The 16,691-nt window shown below is 36.7% G+C and overlaps 1 protein-coding gene across 1 annotated transcript in view; it reads right to left on the bottom strand.

The window, feature by feature from the left end:
- Positions 1-2,821: 2,821 nt before the first annotated feature.
- LOC150080869 (voltage-dependent calcium channel type A subunit alpha-1-like) overlaps positions 2,822-16,691 on the bottom strand; it is a 1,489,217-nt gene continuing 1,475,347 nt past the window's right edge. The window contains exon 45 of the mRNA XM_090381686.1: positions 2,822-4,195. Coding sequence (XP_090237812.1) covers positions 3,297-4,195 — 899 coding nt within the window. The 3' untranslated portion in view covers positions 2,822-3,296. The remainder of the gene's footprint in view (positions 4,196-16,691) is intronic.

Here is a 16,691-nt window from a genome sequence, read left to right as displayed (position 1 = left end):
ATTATTTTGTCTAGTTAGAGGTGGAGCAGTAAGTGGTACCGATATGGGAGCGACAGCTGATTGGGTGTTCTGTACTGGCTTTTGAGTGTTCTGTACTGACTTTTGAGTGTTCAATAAGTAGTGTGCAATGGGAGAAAATGATTTGTTTGGTGGAACTGTCATATCAGTTTGAGTTCCAACAGATTGCGTCCTTGCAGCCTTCTGGGCATATCTGTGTGCTTATTGTTATTTATTGGCATTACCAGTTTTCTTACTACTAATAAGGAATGCCCATATTTCTGGCATTCAAAGCCCCCCATACTTCACCTGATGGGGGCTCGTCTCCACTGACCTCTTTGGGGATGCCTACTCTATTGTCCCTATTCTTCTATCTGTTTTCCCCCCAGTCTTCAGTCCCCCCTTCTCTCACTAAACCGACCGAGTACACCCCTTAACAATGCCGCCAAATTCTAATCAATGTCTAAATTCTACCGGTTTCATGTAAATCTCTAAGACAACTAAAGTATTATCTTTCATCTAGTGTATAGCCTCACCCGTCTAAATTTAATAACATCAAAATTTTGCTCGATCTATTAGGCCTTTAACACATCTCTTTAACCTCAACCAGAGATTTCCTAACAGCAATCCCATTAAGCACTAATGTTAAACGCATAAATTTTTTTTATTTTTTATTTTATTTATTTTTTTTACGTTCTAGCCACTGAAATCCCAGGAAACTAGGTGGCAGGATCTGCCAGAGCAATTTGTTGTGATACTGGATACACCCAGCTAGTCTCCACGTGGCAAGGTATGGGCAACGTCGGGCCCCACTAGGGGCCTGGCGGCCAATAAGCCGGACAAACAATGGGCACAACATATCACACTGCACAGACATGGCCCACACACTTTCAAGTCTCTGGTTTGACAGTGTACTGTCCTCGAAACAGCGAAACACACGCGGAGATGGGAGAAATCCCAGGTGCCATCCGACACGAATATACCTTATACTGATAAGGAATATCTAGTTCTGCTTTGTGTTGCTGTATTTGATCCCCCCCCCACACACACACTGGCTGCCCTTCAGTATGCAGGGTGCTCATCTTGGCAGTTCACACAATTAAGTTTGATGGTTGTACGGGCTTTGCTTTTGTGGTCTTTTGCGCCACAATGAGCACAGGAAGTCGCTCCTCGGCAGGTCATCTGCAAATGCCCATATTTCTGGCGTTCAAAGCATCATATTGGGCTTGGGATGTATGGCGTTATATTGCAATTTATCTACCCGGCTTTCATTGAGTTCAGAGATGTTGGAGAATTGAATTTAAGGATGATATTTCTGGTTGGCACTAATTTCCCACCCCTAGTTGCAGAAATTCTTTTTAGCAGCTATTTCTTTGTCTCACTCTGAGATGACACCTCGATGAATTTAATGTTCTATGCAGTGTCACAGTAATGATATTGCTTGTAGCTGCTCAGAGTGCCTGTCATTTTTGGTTTCAATTAAGAGATTCTCACAACGAAGTCTTTTAACTAATTTCACGGAACCTGCTTACCCTTCCATATGAAAAAGGACAACATTTTCCCAATAGGTTTCTCTGTGTTAGAGTGCACGATTAAGAATCTTGGTATGGGACCTGAGGGCACTTCAGTTCTGGGTTTCTTTGCTGCATTGATATTGTCAGGATCTTCATTTTTATTTTCAGACTAGGGACCATGTTGGGACACATGAAGAATAACTTTATCAGGATTCAGTTTTTTTAGTTGTGGTTCAATGCCTGGGCTTCCCACCCACCACAGAGCCCAAATGGGATGCCTGCTACCTGGCAAGTGCTTGGGAGTGGGATGCCAGGGACACCCAGACACCATACCTGCACCACTGCCAGTCTGAATCCTGTCCCTCTGACCATGAGGGTAGGGGCATGGCATTGGCAGAGCTGACCCTTGTAGGTGAACCCATTAGCTGATTGATCCTGGAACCTAGGCTGTGGGTTTTGGATCCTGGTGATGCTAATCTGGAGGACCAGCAGCATCACTGGGAGGTCACCTCACCATGTACAGGTGCCTGTGTTGAGGAGGGGATTAATTAAGAGAAAAAATATAATAGCTATTCACATAAACTAGGCTTCTATTTTTTATATAATGAAGTGACTGTCATTAGAAAGGAGGTAAGCAATTTTTGTGGCTGCTATTATATATATATATATATATATATATATATATATTTTTTTTTTTTCTTTTGTGTGCATTATTGCAACCATTTGATTTATAATAAGCTAATTGCACAAAGAAAGTATTAAAAAAAGAAAGATATATAATGTTGCAATTCATTCAGTATTTTGTAAAAATGAAAGTGTGTGTGTGTGTGTATATATATATATATATACACCTCTTTTTATTTTATTATTATTTGTATTTGTTATGGTTAATTAACAGAAAAATACACCAGCTATTCTGAAAAACCAGGCTTTTATTTTTCATATAATCAAGAGATGGTCATTAGAGAGAGGCTAGGGAACAAAATCTGTAAAGGTAAAATCTGAAATATAGCAAAAAGAAAAAAATATATATTTATATATATATATATATATATTTATATATAATCTCATATATCTTTGTGCTTAAATCAACAAAAAAACAATGAGGCCATTAGTTTCTCAACTAATATTTTTATGCGTTGATTTAATCACACAGGTGGAAAATACAATCATCTTATATGCTATAGTCGAATCTTTAATACAAATAGAACAATAGGAAGCTTCTTTCTTCTTTTCTGTTAATCTGTACAATAGAAATCTAAGTTTTTCAAAATACTTAAAAACTGTCATTGGCAAAGATAGCCAGATTGATCATCTAAATCACGCTTAAATCATGACAAAGATAAAAAGTAATTTACCTCTTAATGTATTTAATATGTCCTCTTAAAGTATTTAAGTGTGAATTTCTAAATTCATTTTGACAGATTATAAATGAGGATCACTAAACGGAATATGGCGCTTCTGAGCCTGTGTACTGATAAACCAACTATCACAGCAGTAATGTGAACGACAGGTAGAAGCACCTTAGAGATGTGAAAAAAAATGAGATGAAATATGAAGCATCTGTTAAATACTGCAGTGAAAACTTTGCCTGAAGATGAAAACAAAGAGAGCATCACAATTTGAAGTTTAAATTTCTGAGATATTTACAATGAAGGCTAGTGATGTGTGCCCATTATGGGCAATTTGTCCAAGGAAGGGTATTAGTGGAAGAATAAACTTTCAAAATTTATCCTAACCACTATAACCCTAATGGCACTGAAAGAACACAGAAAATTTGACTGGCTAGCACCAATCATCTTCGTCTGATTCACTACATCGTGGTCCCGTGTGACCTGTCCTTACCCTAATAATCTGTGGATCCTTTTCAAGTCGTTCTCGTAATCTTTCACGTTCCCGCTGTCCAGGTTTATAGCCATTGGGCAGCGTTGAAGGCAGCTGGCGGGCACCCCGGCCAATGGCAGCAGCAGCTTCAAAACTTAGAGGCTCCTGCCGGGGTATTGTAGTTGTGATGTTAGTTTGATGATATACCTCTGCAGGGTGAGAGTCTGTAACCGTAACTGTCACTGTGGGACCACTTGGCCGGCTGTTTGGCCCGAGCGTTGTTGTTGTTGCGATGGTGGTGACAGTGGTGGTGCTGCTGCTGGTGGTGGTAGTGGTGGTGGTGGTGGTGGTTGCACTAGGAGACGTCCTTTCTCGCCACTGAGGTGGCATTTGTAATGTGGGAATACGGGTTGGAGAGGCATTAACTCTGGGGAAATTTATACTACCAGGGGACTTGTTTGGCTGTGGCACTGTAGGTGAATGAGATACACTGGGAAAGTTAATACCCTCCATCGAATGCACATCTAGTTGTAAGGTGGAAGGCTTGTTAGGAGTAGGAGGAAGTCGTCTACCACCAGGCCGATGTTGCTGTATGGGCAAACTGTGTACAGAGGAAGGACTTGGACTTCGGGACCTTTGCTGCAAATGGGTGGTGCCATAATACTCATTCCGTGTGGGAGTTGGATGGGGACTAGGACTCCGTGATCGGCGGTCAAGGCACACTGTGTGGTAATCAGGGCTAATGCTACGGCTACGACCTGAAATGGCAGGGCTTATACGCCATGGTGAACCCTTTTCCTGACCTCGGGCAGGCGATCGTCCACGAACTGGTGATCCATAATTATCTTTTCTTATCTTCACTATATTAGAAGAGGAAAGAAAAAAAGGCCTTAAATTACTTTTCATCCCATTATAGAATATATGTGGTTAATATAAATAAATACAAAATAGTTCAGAAATAACTGTTTAAGAGTTTGATATTGACATTTAGAATGCATTATATATAAATGTACTTTTTTTATCTGCATATATGATAGAATTAATCTACAGATCTATCTTGAACTATTCAACTAGCACTGATTTTACTGAGAAGTTATTTTTTGGTGAAGAGAAAAATATGTCACGACATTCATTTACCTCCATATTTATGGGTCTTGTCTAGTAAGAAGAAAAAAAAAACTTTAATTCTATAATGAATTATAGAATTGTATAATTCATTATAGAATTCAACTTTTACAATATGATTATATCAAATTAGATCCAATGAGCATGATTAACAAATAACTATAAGTAGAAATCATGGTATGTGAGTAGCCCCCAAACGCAAGATACTTAATGTGACCCTATAAAAAAAATTCTAAGAGATGTGAAGCCAAGGACCTTGGTATGTATTTGATGGGTCCATTATATCCATTCAAAAAGAACTTCATCCAACCAGTTATGTACCTAATGATCAAAGTGAGAGCCCACGTATCATAAAACCAAATAATAAAACCTCTTATTATTTTACAAATATTAATATCAATGTAGAACATATTGAGTATTACAGCTCTGATTCATACTATCTAAACGAAGTGTTCTACATACTATATTGAGGTAAACTCCTCTTATTATTTTACAAATATTAATAGCAACGTAGAATGTATTGAGTGTTACAGCTCTGATTTATACTATCTGAAACCAAGTTATATATTTCTGGCTATATTTCACCAAATGTGGTTCCAATGCATCATATAATGATTTCTGATGTCATTTGATATTTACTATTTGTTCTAGGGATGCTTGTACCACACCATTACCTTTTGGATTAGTAGGCTGATGATTATCAACATGATATATTTATTATTCTGTGCCAGTCCACAGGTGCAGAATAATAAATATATCATGTTGATACTCATCAGCTTTATTAAATATTAACAGGCTTCTGCTAGTTTATATTATTATTATATTATAATAATATAATATATTATTATAATATAAGGTAGCCTTCCTTATTATATTATAAGGAAGCTTGAGGCTTATGTTGCACCAGCCAAAAAAATAGAGGAATTGCCAAGAAAGAGAAGAATGATGATACTCAGCACATGACCCTGGGTGTGCCAAGCCCAAATGTGAGCCCCAATCTGTTCAAATAGAAACACATCTCATGACTAAACAATACATCATCTGCCAGATTCACTTTTGACTTAAGTCATTTTGAAAACTTAAAGTTACATTATTTGGTTTGTCTTAAGCAGTCTTTTCACAATTTTCTGTGAATGGTGAAGTAATTTGGAAAGCCCATTTATACTGCTTTTAGTGTGCCAGTTCAAGTTGCGAAATTGGCTCTTGCATTTTACAACACTCCTGATCTGATCTCTTTCTTTAAATAATTTCACCTACAGAATATTGTCCAGTCATAGTTTCCTGGAATAAGAAAGCTGCATGACTTTTTTTAAGGTGAAAGACACCTGGAGTTTGTGAACGATGTGAAGGTGATGAATTTCAGTTTTAAAGTGAAAGTTAAAATTCAATGGAATTTTAACTTTCACTTAGTTCCAGTGGTAGCCATCCTTATTTTCAGAAAGTATATGTACTGATGTTATACTGAAATTTAATATTCATATAGTTTAATAACTGCGAGATGGAATGCTTACCCCAAAAAAAGGACTGTAATTTTTACATTCAGCACACCAAACTTTGAAATCTGTTAAGGATATCTGAACCATTCTCTCCAGCTCTAGATCCCTAATAGTTGCTGTTTTAATTGCCAAAAATGTTTGTTGTTTGTTTGTTATTTGGCTTTTTTGGAGCCAAAGGCATTAGCAACTAAGGCCATATTGCTCCGGGGATATGCAGTTGTCATTCCCTGACCTTTCCACATCCTCTGTATTTGGTGGGCACGGGCTCGAACCCCAGTCTAATCAAGAAGTGTGTGCTACACACTGCTGCTCCTGCCCAACTGGCTACAGAAGCGCCGCCAAAAAATGTCATCACACAAACAATGTGCAGAGGTGTAACATCATATTTGCATGAGATGTGGGTCTGGAGACTACACATATATTACACACCTGAATGCACTGGACAATAACTAAAATGCTTGAACTGTCAAGGAGAATATCGTGCTCAATGTCAGGAGTGTGAACAGTAGAAGAAACAAAAATAGATCTAGCAATGTAAAAGCAGAATGTGGCATTACATGCCAGGAAAAAAGATATCGGTACTTCAAGTTTTAATAAACCCACCTATACAGAAGAACATCAGAAAACAATATCAACCTAAACAAAATAATTATCCCAAGTAAAGAGTCTGTGTCAGGCTGAAAAAGGTTCCTTCTTACTGCAACCATGGTTTTTTTTTTTTTTTTTTGTTTTTTTTGAAAACCCCAAAATGAAAAGTAATACAATCTATAGTACTTGTACCATGTGTGGGTTGAAGGTGAAGAAGATACCTGTTGATATTACAACTGAATTTACATATACAGTACTGTAATTTTCAAGAGATATCTGTGAATTGAGGTTGTTTTCCGGTGAAGAAAAGTTGGATAGTAAATCAATGTTGACTAGATGTTGCACATGTTCATAGTGGTTTGGAAGGGGGGGGGGTTAATTATAGAAGTCAATTCCAAAGAGCAGTGCCTATGGAAGTACCTATAGAAAAGGCATGCAGTAGAAAAGGAATGTCTGTGAGGCAGAAGGTGGAGAGATTTTGCAAGAAATAGGTCATTAATTAACCTAACTGCCTTCTTTTGAAGGGAGTCTAGATGCCTGAGAGAGAGGTTGGGGGGGGCACCTGCCAAGATGTGGGAACAATATTCAATGCTAGGGCTGATTTGAGGTTTGTCTAGAGCAGGGGTCAGCAACCTGCAGCTCTTTAACTTTTAGGCAACATTAAGCACAATTTGAGATGGAGTTAGAGGACTTAAAAATCAAGCACATGTGGAGAGCAAGACTAAAATACCTTAAAACTGAAATTGAGGATTTGGAAAGCAAAAGGTTGCCCTTGCAATTCTACACAAATGGACGGCAATAGTTGAATTGAAAAAGCAAGACCAAATTGTGTTTGATGCATGGAGTAGCTTACCAGACAAGTATATAAATTTGAAAATATTTGCATTTCTACTTCTCTCAGTTTTTGGTTTGACATATTTCTGCGTGAAAATATTTTCGAACATGAACTATATTAATCAAGAAATCGTCTGAACAATGCTAGTCTCTCAGCATGTTTAAAGATGAAAATTACGGCATACTTTTGTGATGTTGAGAAACTGGCTCAAGAAGTTCAGCAACCAAAGTCACATTAATTCGTACCTAATTGGATGTTTGTTACTTTTTTTCAGTATTAATAAATAATATTTCAAAAAATATATTTTTTTAATAATAGTAAAATAATAAGAGGAGTATACCTCAATATAGTACGTAGAACACTTCCGTATGATACCCTCCAGAAATTAAAATGGAAAAAATCGACGACTTACCGGTACATTAGAGTAAAATATAAATAATTAAATAATCAATTTTAACACAATTCAAATCAATTTAAAACAATTAAAAATTTGATTTTCACATTGACTCCTTTCTGCGACCAGTCTAATCTTCTGAAAGCTTCCTCAAGGGCAGCAGTAAATAGCTTCGGAGATATTGTGTCTCCTTGTCGAACTCCTTTCTCGATTTTAAATTTCCTACTGTCTTTGTCTAGTCTAATAAAGGAGGTAGCACTCTCATATATTTTCTTTAAAATCATAATATATGGGGTATCTATGCCTTGTCTTTCCAGTGCCCGAAACATTGCCTTATGCTGTATGCAGTCAAATGCCTTTTCATAATCCACAAATGCCAGGCATAATGGTGTTTTATATTCATTTGCTTTCTCCATTAGCTGTGATATTACGTGAAGGTGATCCATAGTTGAGAATCCTGTCCTAAAGCCAGCTTGCTCTTTCAGTTGATTCTCATCAAGTATTCTTTCTAATCTGTTAGTAATGACCCTTGTGAACAACTTGTAGATGTGGATGAACAACTTCTATAATTTCTAATTTCTGATTTATCTCCTTTCTTATGCAGCAAAACTACGATTGCATTATTCCACTGCTTAGGCGTCACACCTTTCCTAATGCACTTTGTGAAGAGCCTTGCCAGTTTTTGTGTTATGTCTCTTTCTACCAATTTTAACAACTCTACAGTAACTTCATCTTCCCCTGGGGCTTTCTGATTCTTCATTTTCTTCAATGCATGTTCTACCTCATCAGGAAGAATATCGGGTATGTCGTATGTGTTGCTACTTTGCAATCTATATTCCCCACTGCTGGCATCATTCCCTTGCTCCTTGTATAATTCTCTATAATAGTCTTCTGCTATTTGAATTATGCCTTCTCTGCTGTTTATAAATACACCATCGCTATCCTTCAGTTTCAATATCATTTGTCTTTCTGTATTACTGCTCATGGCTGCTGATTTAAATCCTTTGTTTTCCCTTAATGTTTGTTCTACTTTTCTTGTGTTAAATCTTCTTATGTCCTCTCTGAGTCTCTTTCTAATGGCTTTGCATAACTCAGTATACTCAATTTTCTCCCTGTCAGTGTTTTTCTTGCTCTTCATTTGTCGTCTTCAGTTCATCATGACAAGTGCTTCTTGACTAATTTTTTCTTCTTTGGATTTCTTTTTCCCTATAGGTTTCTTGGGCTTTATCACTTTCAGAAAGTTGTAGTATTCCTCATCGATATCTTGGTCCTCAGCAGTCTGCAGAAGCTCAAATTTGTTCTTAAGTTCCAGTACATACTGCTTTTTCTCCTCCTCTGTTATCTCAAAGACCTTTGTATTATTTACTCGAGTCAGTTTTTTCCTTTCCTACATCTATATCAAGTGTACATCTTACCATTCTGTGATCACTTCCAACATTTACCTTATTCAGGACGGTAACATCATTCACAATATATCTTCTGTTAGTGAGGATGAAGTCGATTTCATTAGTTGTTAATCCATTTGGACTCTTCTATGTCCACTTTCTGTTCACCCTTTTCTTGAAAAAAGTGTTCATTACTGACAGTCTTTGAGATTCTGCAAATTCCACAAGTCTTTCACCTCTTATTTCTTTCACCAATTCCAAAATTTCATATAGTTCCTCTTTCTGTGCTGTTTTGCCTTTTTCGAATCTTAGCATTGAAATCTCCCATAATAATAGTGTAGTGGGTTTTCTGCTCATCTAGAAGACTCAATTTCGGTGTACATTTTTTCAACCTCTTCATCATCATGGCTCGATGCTGGTGCATAAATCATTATAATCTTTAGCTTGTACCTCTTAGAAATCTTGCGTATTAGTCTTGACACCCTTGGTGATATACTTTTGAATTACAAAATGTTGTTTTTAAAGGGAGATCACATAACTCTATTATCCCTAATAAAAATATGTGATCTTGTTTAGAAATCTGAGTGCTGTCAAAGATAAGCATAGGAGCAGATGAAGCCTTTTTTTTGTGAGATATAAAACAGGACTGAGTTTTAGAAGGATTGAAGTTATCTGTGCTTCACTGGAGAATAACCTGGAAATCAGCATTTAAGAAATTGGTAGTGACTATTTGGGAAGTTGAAGCTGTTTGTGTAATGCAAGGTTTCTCAAACTAGAACTATGGATAGGATTTCCAGTCAGTGGGGTCCAGAGTGCCATATATTTCTAGAGTTAGAAGAAAATTCTCTACTATGTACATATATATATATATATATATAGGTATAACTGGTACATATATGCCTGAAAATACAGCACAAAAAGTTCCTAAGGAAGGAAAGACACCTTTCTTTTATTTATGCACTAATCATACTAATATACTTCCGCTTAGTCACCAATCCTGCCTTCCTGCGGCAGGGCCAGAAACACAGAAGGAAAAGCTCTCACTTCCAGGGCTAAAAGGAACAAACATGAATGATCCAAACATCACAACAGATTTGACGCCTTTGAGTCGAAAAAATTAGTATAACAAGACTATTGTAACTAAAAGACAAAAGAAGAACATGACATCACTTCATGCACCTACCATTATAGTCCTTCATTCTATGACAGAACAGTCATTAGGAAAACTGTCACCATCTGCCATTCAGAAGGCTGGAACACCAAAAAATGTCAAGTGACTGAAATCAGGCAACACTCTAGTCGAGACAGAAAACATGCAGAAAGACTGCTTCAAATGATATTTAGTGGGATCCCAGTAAAGGTATCTCCATTTTTGCAATAAATGCATAAATCTATTGCAAAAATTGTTAGATGCAGCAGTACAATATGTAACAAATAAACTAATCCAAGCTGCTAAGCAGACTATTCCAAAAATGTGCCACATTTCTCAATGCATCCAAAATCTTGGCGTAATGAAGAATGTTTACAAGCTAAATGAGAGAGAAATAAAACCTGGAATACTTTTCAAAGATATCCAATTACTGAGAACCTCATATTGTTCAAAAAGGCAAGAGCAAGAGCCAGATATTAGAAGAGCCAGCAGGAAAGCATCCTGGATAAAATTTGCATCTACATTAACAAGTATCACACCATCTCAAACTGGCTGGAATAAAATCAGCAAAATGAATGGAAGACATCAGATTAATCCATCTCTCATCCTAAATTGGAATAGACAAGTCACTGCAGAGCCTTCAAAAATATCCAATACACTGGGTAAAACCCCTGCGAAAACATCAGCAACCACCTCATTTACTTCCACTTTTAAAATATACAAAGCAAGAATAGAAATACAAAATTTTCCAAAAGAAATGATGAACAGATAGCCTTCCTTTAACATTCCATTAATTGAAATGTCCTCTATCACAGACAAAGCAAAGTGCTGTAGGACAAGGCCAAATTCATTATATGATGCTAAAGCAACTTGATGACCAGTCCCAAATGGCATTACAGTCAGTTCTGATATAACATGCATTTTCGTGTTTGCTCATGCATGATTTCGTCTGTGAGTAACACCAGGTGAATGCAAAACTCGGCACCAAGCTGAACGTAGCGACCTGCACAGCAATACATACAAGTTTACGAAGCTTTAAAAATGTCAAAAATGTGTGAGAGTTATATTTCCCATTTATTGTAGTTGTATTATTGGTGGGAGACACACTGTTGTCATTTACTGTATTCGCAAGATAATAGGTGATATTGTAGGCTGACTCACATTTTCAGGAGCTCACATTTTTCTGTTCAAACAGAAATTCATGAGGTGGGATAGCGTGAGTAGAGGAGCACATTTCTGGAGGTCACTACCATAAAACAATTTGCAGTTCCCAGTTTATCAGGCTTTTCTGTGAGTGCACTCTAATTATAAATGGGTAGTAAACTTGATCTTACTGCATTTGCAATAATACTGATAGCTGGAATTTAGTGGATTTTTATGTTATTATGGTGAAATGTGTTTCCCCTTCCATGAAATTTTCAATTATATAAAAAACAAATTTTCAGAATGTTCTCTTCATTCCTATTTTTTAAGCTTCATAAACTTGTCTCACTTGTGCAATTTTTCTGTCCCGTGTTCATTGTCACTGATTGCTTATCTTTTTTACTGTTTTAAATTTTACAATCCAATAAAAAAAGAAAATGTCAGTGAACAGAAATATCAATCAAGCAAACCTCATATCTTGTCAAGGTAAAGTGCTATATTTACTGTAATATTTATTTATTTATCAGAAATTTAAGATGTTTAAACCCATGTTAGCAATTTTATTGGGTTTCTAACTTTTTTTTAGTGTTTTACTTACCAGACCGAACATTTTTTTGAGTGTTCTGCCCCTATCCCTATTTTTCACATTAGCCCTGTTGTTTTTAAAGCACAAAATACCATAACATGGAGATTTTTAGGAACATGTACCGCATTATAGCAGAACTGACTGTACTAGAATTGTATAACAAAATTTTACTTAAAAACCAGTTTCCAGATAGTTGGCATCATGCAATAATTCTAGCTGTCTCAAAACCAGGAAAGTATCATTCTGACCTACACAACCACTGTCCAATAGCTTTCACAAGTTGCTTAGGAAAAGTTATGGAAAAAATTATCAATGCTTGTTTAACATGGTTTTTGAACAGCAATAACCTTCTCAATGTAACACAGCATGGTTTCAGGAAAAAACTGCTTAACACTAGACTTACTTATAAAATTAGAAAACTGTGTATAGATTGCCTTCATCCAAAAAAGAACATTGTGCGATGATCTGTTTTGATATAGAAAAAGCTTACAATATGGCATGGCATTGTGGAATTCTTCATAACTTATATCTCCTTCTATTACATGGACATCTCCCTAAATATATCCAAAATTTCTTACAACACAGGGCATTTCAAGTTTGAAAGGGTAGACTACCTTTTCAAAAGTTTTCACCCAAGAAGAAGGCTTGCCTCAGGGGTCTGTGTTTAGCACTACCCTTTTTGCTATAAAAATAAATACCATAACTGAACATATACCAAGAAATGCTGACACTGCTTTATATGTTAATGATTTCAGTATTTCCTATCGCTTTAAGAATATGTGAAATAAAGAATAGCAGCTACAAGGAACAATAAACAAAATAAGCAAATGGGGACAAACAAATGGCTTCTGCATTTCCACATGAAAAACTGCATGAGTACACCTCTGTAGAAAACGAAACCTACACCCTGATCCTGAACTGAAACTTGATGGGCATATGATTCTGGTAGTACCAAGCGTAAAAGTCTTAGGCTTCTCTTAGATAAGAAACTAACATTCCACGAACACATTAAACAACTCGAACTTTCATGGGCTCAAGAAATTAAACATACTCAAAGTCCTTTCCACAACAACTTGGGGAGCAGATTGAAATAAACTTAAACTCTATCAAACAATAATTTATTCCAAGCTAGATTATGGAACAGCTGTTTAAAACTCGGCAAAACCAAGAGCACTGAGATGGTTAAACTCCATACACCAAGTGTACTCCATATAGCATTTGGAGCTTTCTGAACTTAACTACATCCATCCTTGAATGAAATGACTTGACAGCATCCATCTGAAAGATTTACTGTTAAGCCTGGAACTTAATTATGACAACATAGATACTATGACTGCACAGATATTCAACCATGGAGTATGTTCAACTCATATATGACATGTGTTTTCAGCCCTGGGGTTAAAAAAAACTCTATCAAGAAAAAACTGCCAGCAGCTACATGCAGCATATAAAGTTGAATATGCACACTTTCATATATACTGATGAGTAAAAAAATAGACTTGTGTAGGACCTGTGATTCACTTTGAAGATCACATCTTCATCCAAAAACTCACAAAGGTATGCCAAATTACAAACCATTTTATTGGCCATAAACCAAATTGAATGTAAACATAGCTAACAAAACAGTACAATTTTCACTGACTCGTGTAGTTTTCTTATTGCCTTGCAGAATGCTGATACCACAGCACACCCAGTTCTATAACAGGTCCAATATTCAATATCAAAGCTATTGCCAAGAAATCAAAATATCAGATTCTGCTAAAACCCAGTCCACACAGGAATAAATGTAAACTAAAGAGAAGAAAAAGAAGCAAGAGAAGCTGTCATAGGCATACTTGGTCAAAAATTCTTACAGGGGGAAAACTTGTAGGGGCCTCATACTAGTGTTTATGGCCAAAATCACACCGGCTTCTGGCCCACCGGGGTTTCCCTGGTAAGTCTTATGACCAGTCCGTCTCTGGCTGTCACTTCTAACTATGCCTTTCACTACTATATACAGATTACAAGTCCTTAATCCACCAAAGCAATATAGAGCAACACTGGCATGATTAGAATAACAACAAACTTAGTCTAATTAAACAAACACTTGGACCATAGCATACTGTTTTCCAATCCAGCAGACTTGAAGAAGTGACCCTTGTTTAATTGCAAATCAGTCGTACACATGTAACTCATTCCTATCTACTCAGAGGTGAGGACCTTCCTCAATGCCAAAACTGTCAAGTTCCGCTAACTGCATCACTTCATGGTGAACTTTCCAAATTTAATAAGTAACGTTAAAGAGCTTTTCAAGATATAATGAATCCAAAAAGCAATTTTAGATGACTGGCCAAATATTACTGATGTTTTCTTAATTCTTAAGTTAACTGGATGTGTCCAAACCATATAAAAGTTAATACAGTAGAACGTCAATAATCCGAATTAATTGGGACTGAGGGTAGTTTGGACTTCCGATTTGTTCAGATTTTTGAACTTATCAAAAATACAGTTCTGGAGACTAAAAAAAAAAAAAAAGGTTTTGTAAGTTTAGAACATAAAAAGATTAAGTTGTACTTTGTATTTTTATCCATAAGTAACAAAACAAATGGAACTTTCAGTCACAATAACACATATATGTAGGCCTTTAATGAAAGTAATTACTTATTTTTTATTTTTTGCTGCACCATTTTCTTTGCTGCCAGATCTCTCACTCTTTTCAGCAAGAGTAGTTGAGTTGGACAGTATTCAGTTTGTTGCTTGTACTTAGCCCTCATGGGTAGCACAGTTGGAAGAATCGCCGTCCTCCCCACCCTGGGTGTAAAAGACCCGAGTTTGAGACCCGTCAATGATGGGAGGAATTTTTATGGGCCTTTTTCACAATATGGCTGAATTAGTCGGTCTCAGGCGAGAGTAGCATGGTTTTTTCTCCCTGAAACCCGGGGTTTTCTGCCCAGGCAAACAGAAAATAGACCACAGTATACACAGTGCAATATAGCCTTAGTTTAGTTGCTGATGCTCCCAGAACCAAACTACGACATCAACAAACAGCATCTTCGAGGGATGAATTATTAGCTGTTATCATAGTTTTTCTTTTCTTTTCTTTTTTTTTTTACACCACCATCTGAATCAAGTTTCGATGACTTTAAAATTTTTTCCTTGTTGTTTTTAATGTCTGTTATGGTTAACATCCATCCTTGTAAAATCTTGCTAATGAAGACCCTGTTTTCTCCCATTGAAAGTCTGTTTAAAATCTCAATCTTCAATTTAATTGTTAAAAATTTCTCTTTCCCTTTAAAAGATGAAGAAGAAAAACATAATTTCAGTACGGTAAAATAAAACTCTGTAAATGTTCAGAATCTCTTCATTCCTACATCTGAACTTCGTAAACATTTTACCCTGTATCTCGCTTGTGTGTATCGTGTTAGTTGCAATTTTTTTGTGCTGTGTTCTCTAAGGACTTAGAGGGGAACAGGTATTCTGTGTGTTATCAGACACTTAGTCTAAAACACTGATGGATCCAATATCTTTCTATTACAGAAATTTAGGAGAAGTCCAGTTGGCCTGCCTGCCTCCCTAAAATCCATTCATGCATGAGGGTAAGCCCTGTTACGTTACTTAGATGGCAACGAACATGTAGAGTGGTTCTCTTCAAGACGCCTGGTCAGTGTGAAGAGGAAAAGACCAAACCCTCTAGCATATGACAGCATGACAACGAAACAAATAGCTCTCAGTCCCCAGGAGCATTCACTCCCCCTCTTAAAGAGGGGGAGGCAATATACTCCATACAGCATAAGGCAATTTTGAAGAAAATATATGAGAACACTACCTCCTTTATTAGACTAGACAAAGACAGTAGCAAATTTAAAAACGAGAAAGGAGTTCGACAAGCAGACACAATATCTCTGAAGCTGTTTACTGCTGCCCTTGAGGAAGCATTCAGAAGATTAGACTGGTTGCAGAAAGGAGTCAATCTGAATGGAGAGTACCTAAACCATTTACGATTTACAGATGACATTGTGGTCATAAGCCACGATCCCAAAGAATTAGAGGAAGATCTTAATCAGTTATGCACAGTTAGTAAGGATTTTGGAATAAAGATGAATATGGCTAAAACAAAAGTAATGATGAACTTCAATCATTATGTCCCACAAAAAGGGACATAATGATTGAAGGAACAGTAATTGAAAAGGTGGAGTCATATACTTATCTGGGACAAGTTATTAGCTGTAATAATGACAAATGTCTGGAAGTCAAGAGAAGAATAAACTTTGGATGGATAGCATTCAGGAAATATAGTCATATACTGAAGAACAATATCCCAGTTTGTCTGAAATGTAAAATAATGAACCAATGTATACTCCCCACCATGACGTATGGAAGTGAAACTTGGGCACTCACCAAAAGAATGGAAGAGAAGCTGAGAACTACACAGAGGAATGGAACGAATTATGTTAGCTAAGAAGAGAAACACATGGATTAGGAAGCAAACTCAAGTAAAGGACATTTTTATCAAAACTAAAGAAGTAAAATGGTCTTGGGAAGGACACATAGCTCAAAGACATGATGACAGATGGACTAAGAAAATAACAGAATGGTACCCAAGAGGAGCTAGAAGAAAACCTGGAAGACAACTGTGGAGATGGATAGATGAAATTCATGAGTTTTTGGGTAGTAA

Source organism: Mastigoproctus giganteus, chromosome 9 (genome assembly GCF_048544385.1).
Source record: "Mastigoproctus giganteus isolate SK-2022 chromosome 9, ASM4854438v1, whole genome shotgun sequence".
Classification (NCBI taxonomy): Eukaryota; Metazoa; Arthropoda; class Arachnida; order Uropygi; family Thelyphonidae; genus Mastigoproctus; species Mastigoproctus giganteus.
Note: the sequence above shows the minus strand (reverse complement) of the source record. Positions and strands in the feature narration are given on the sequence as shown.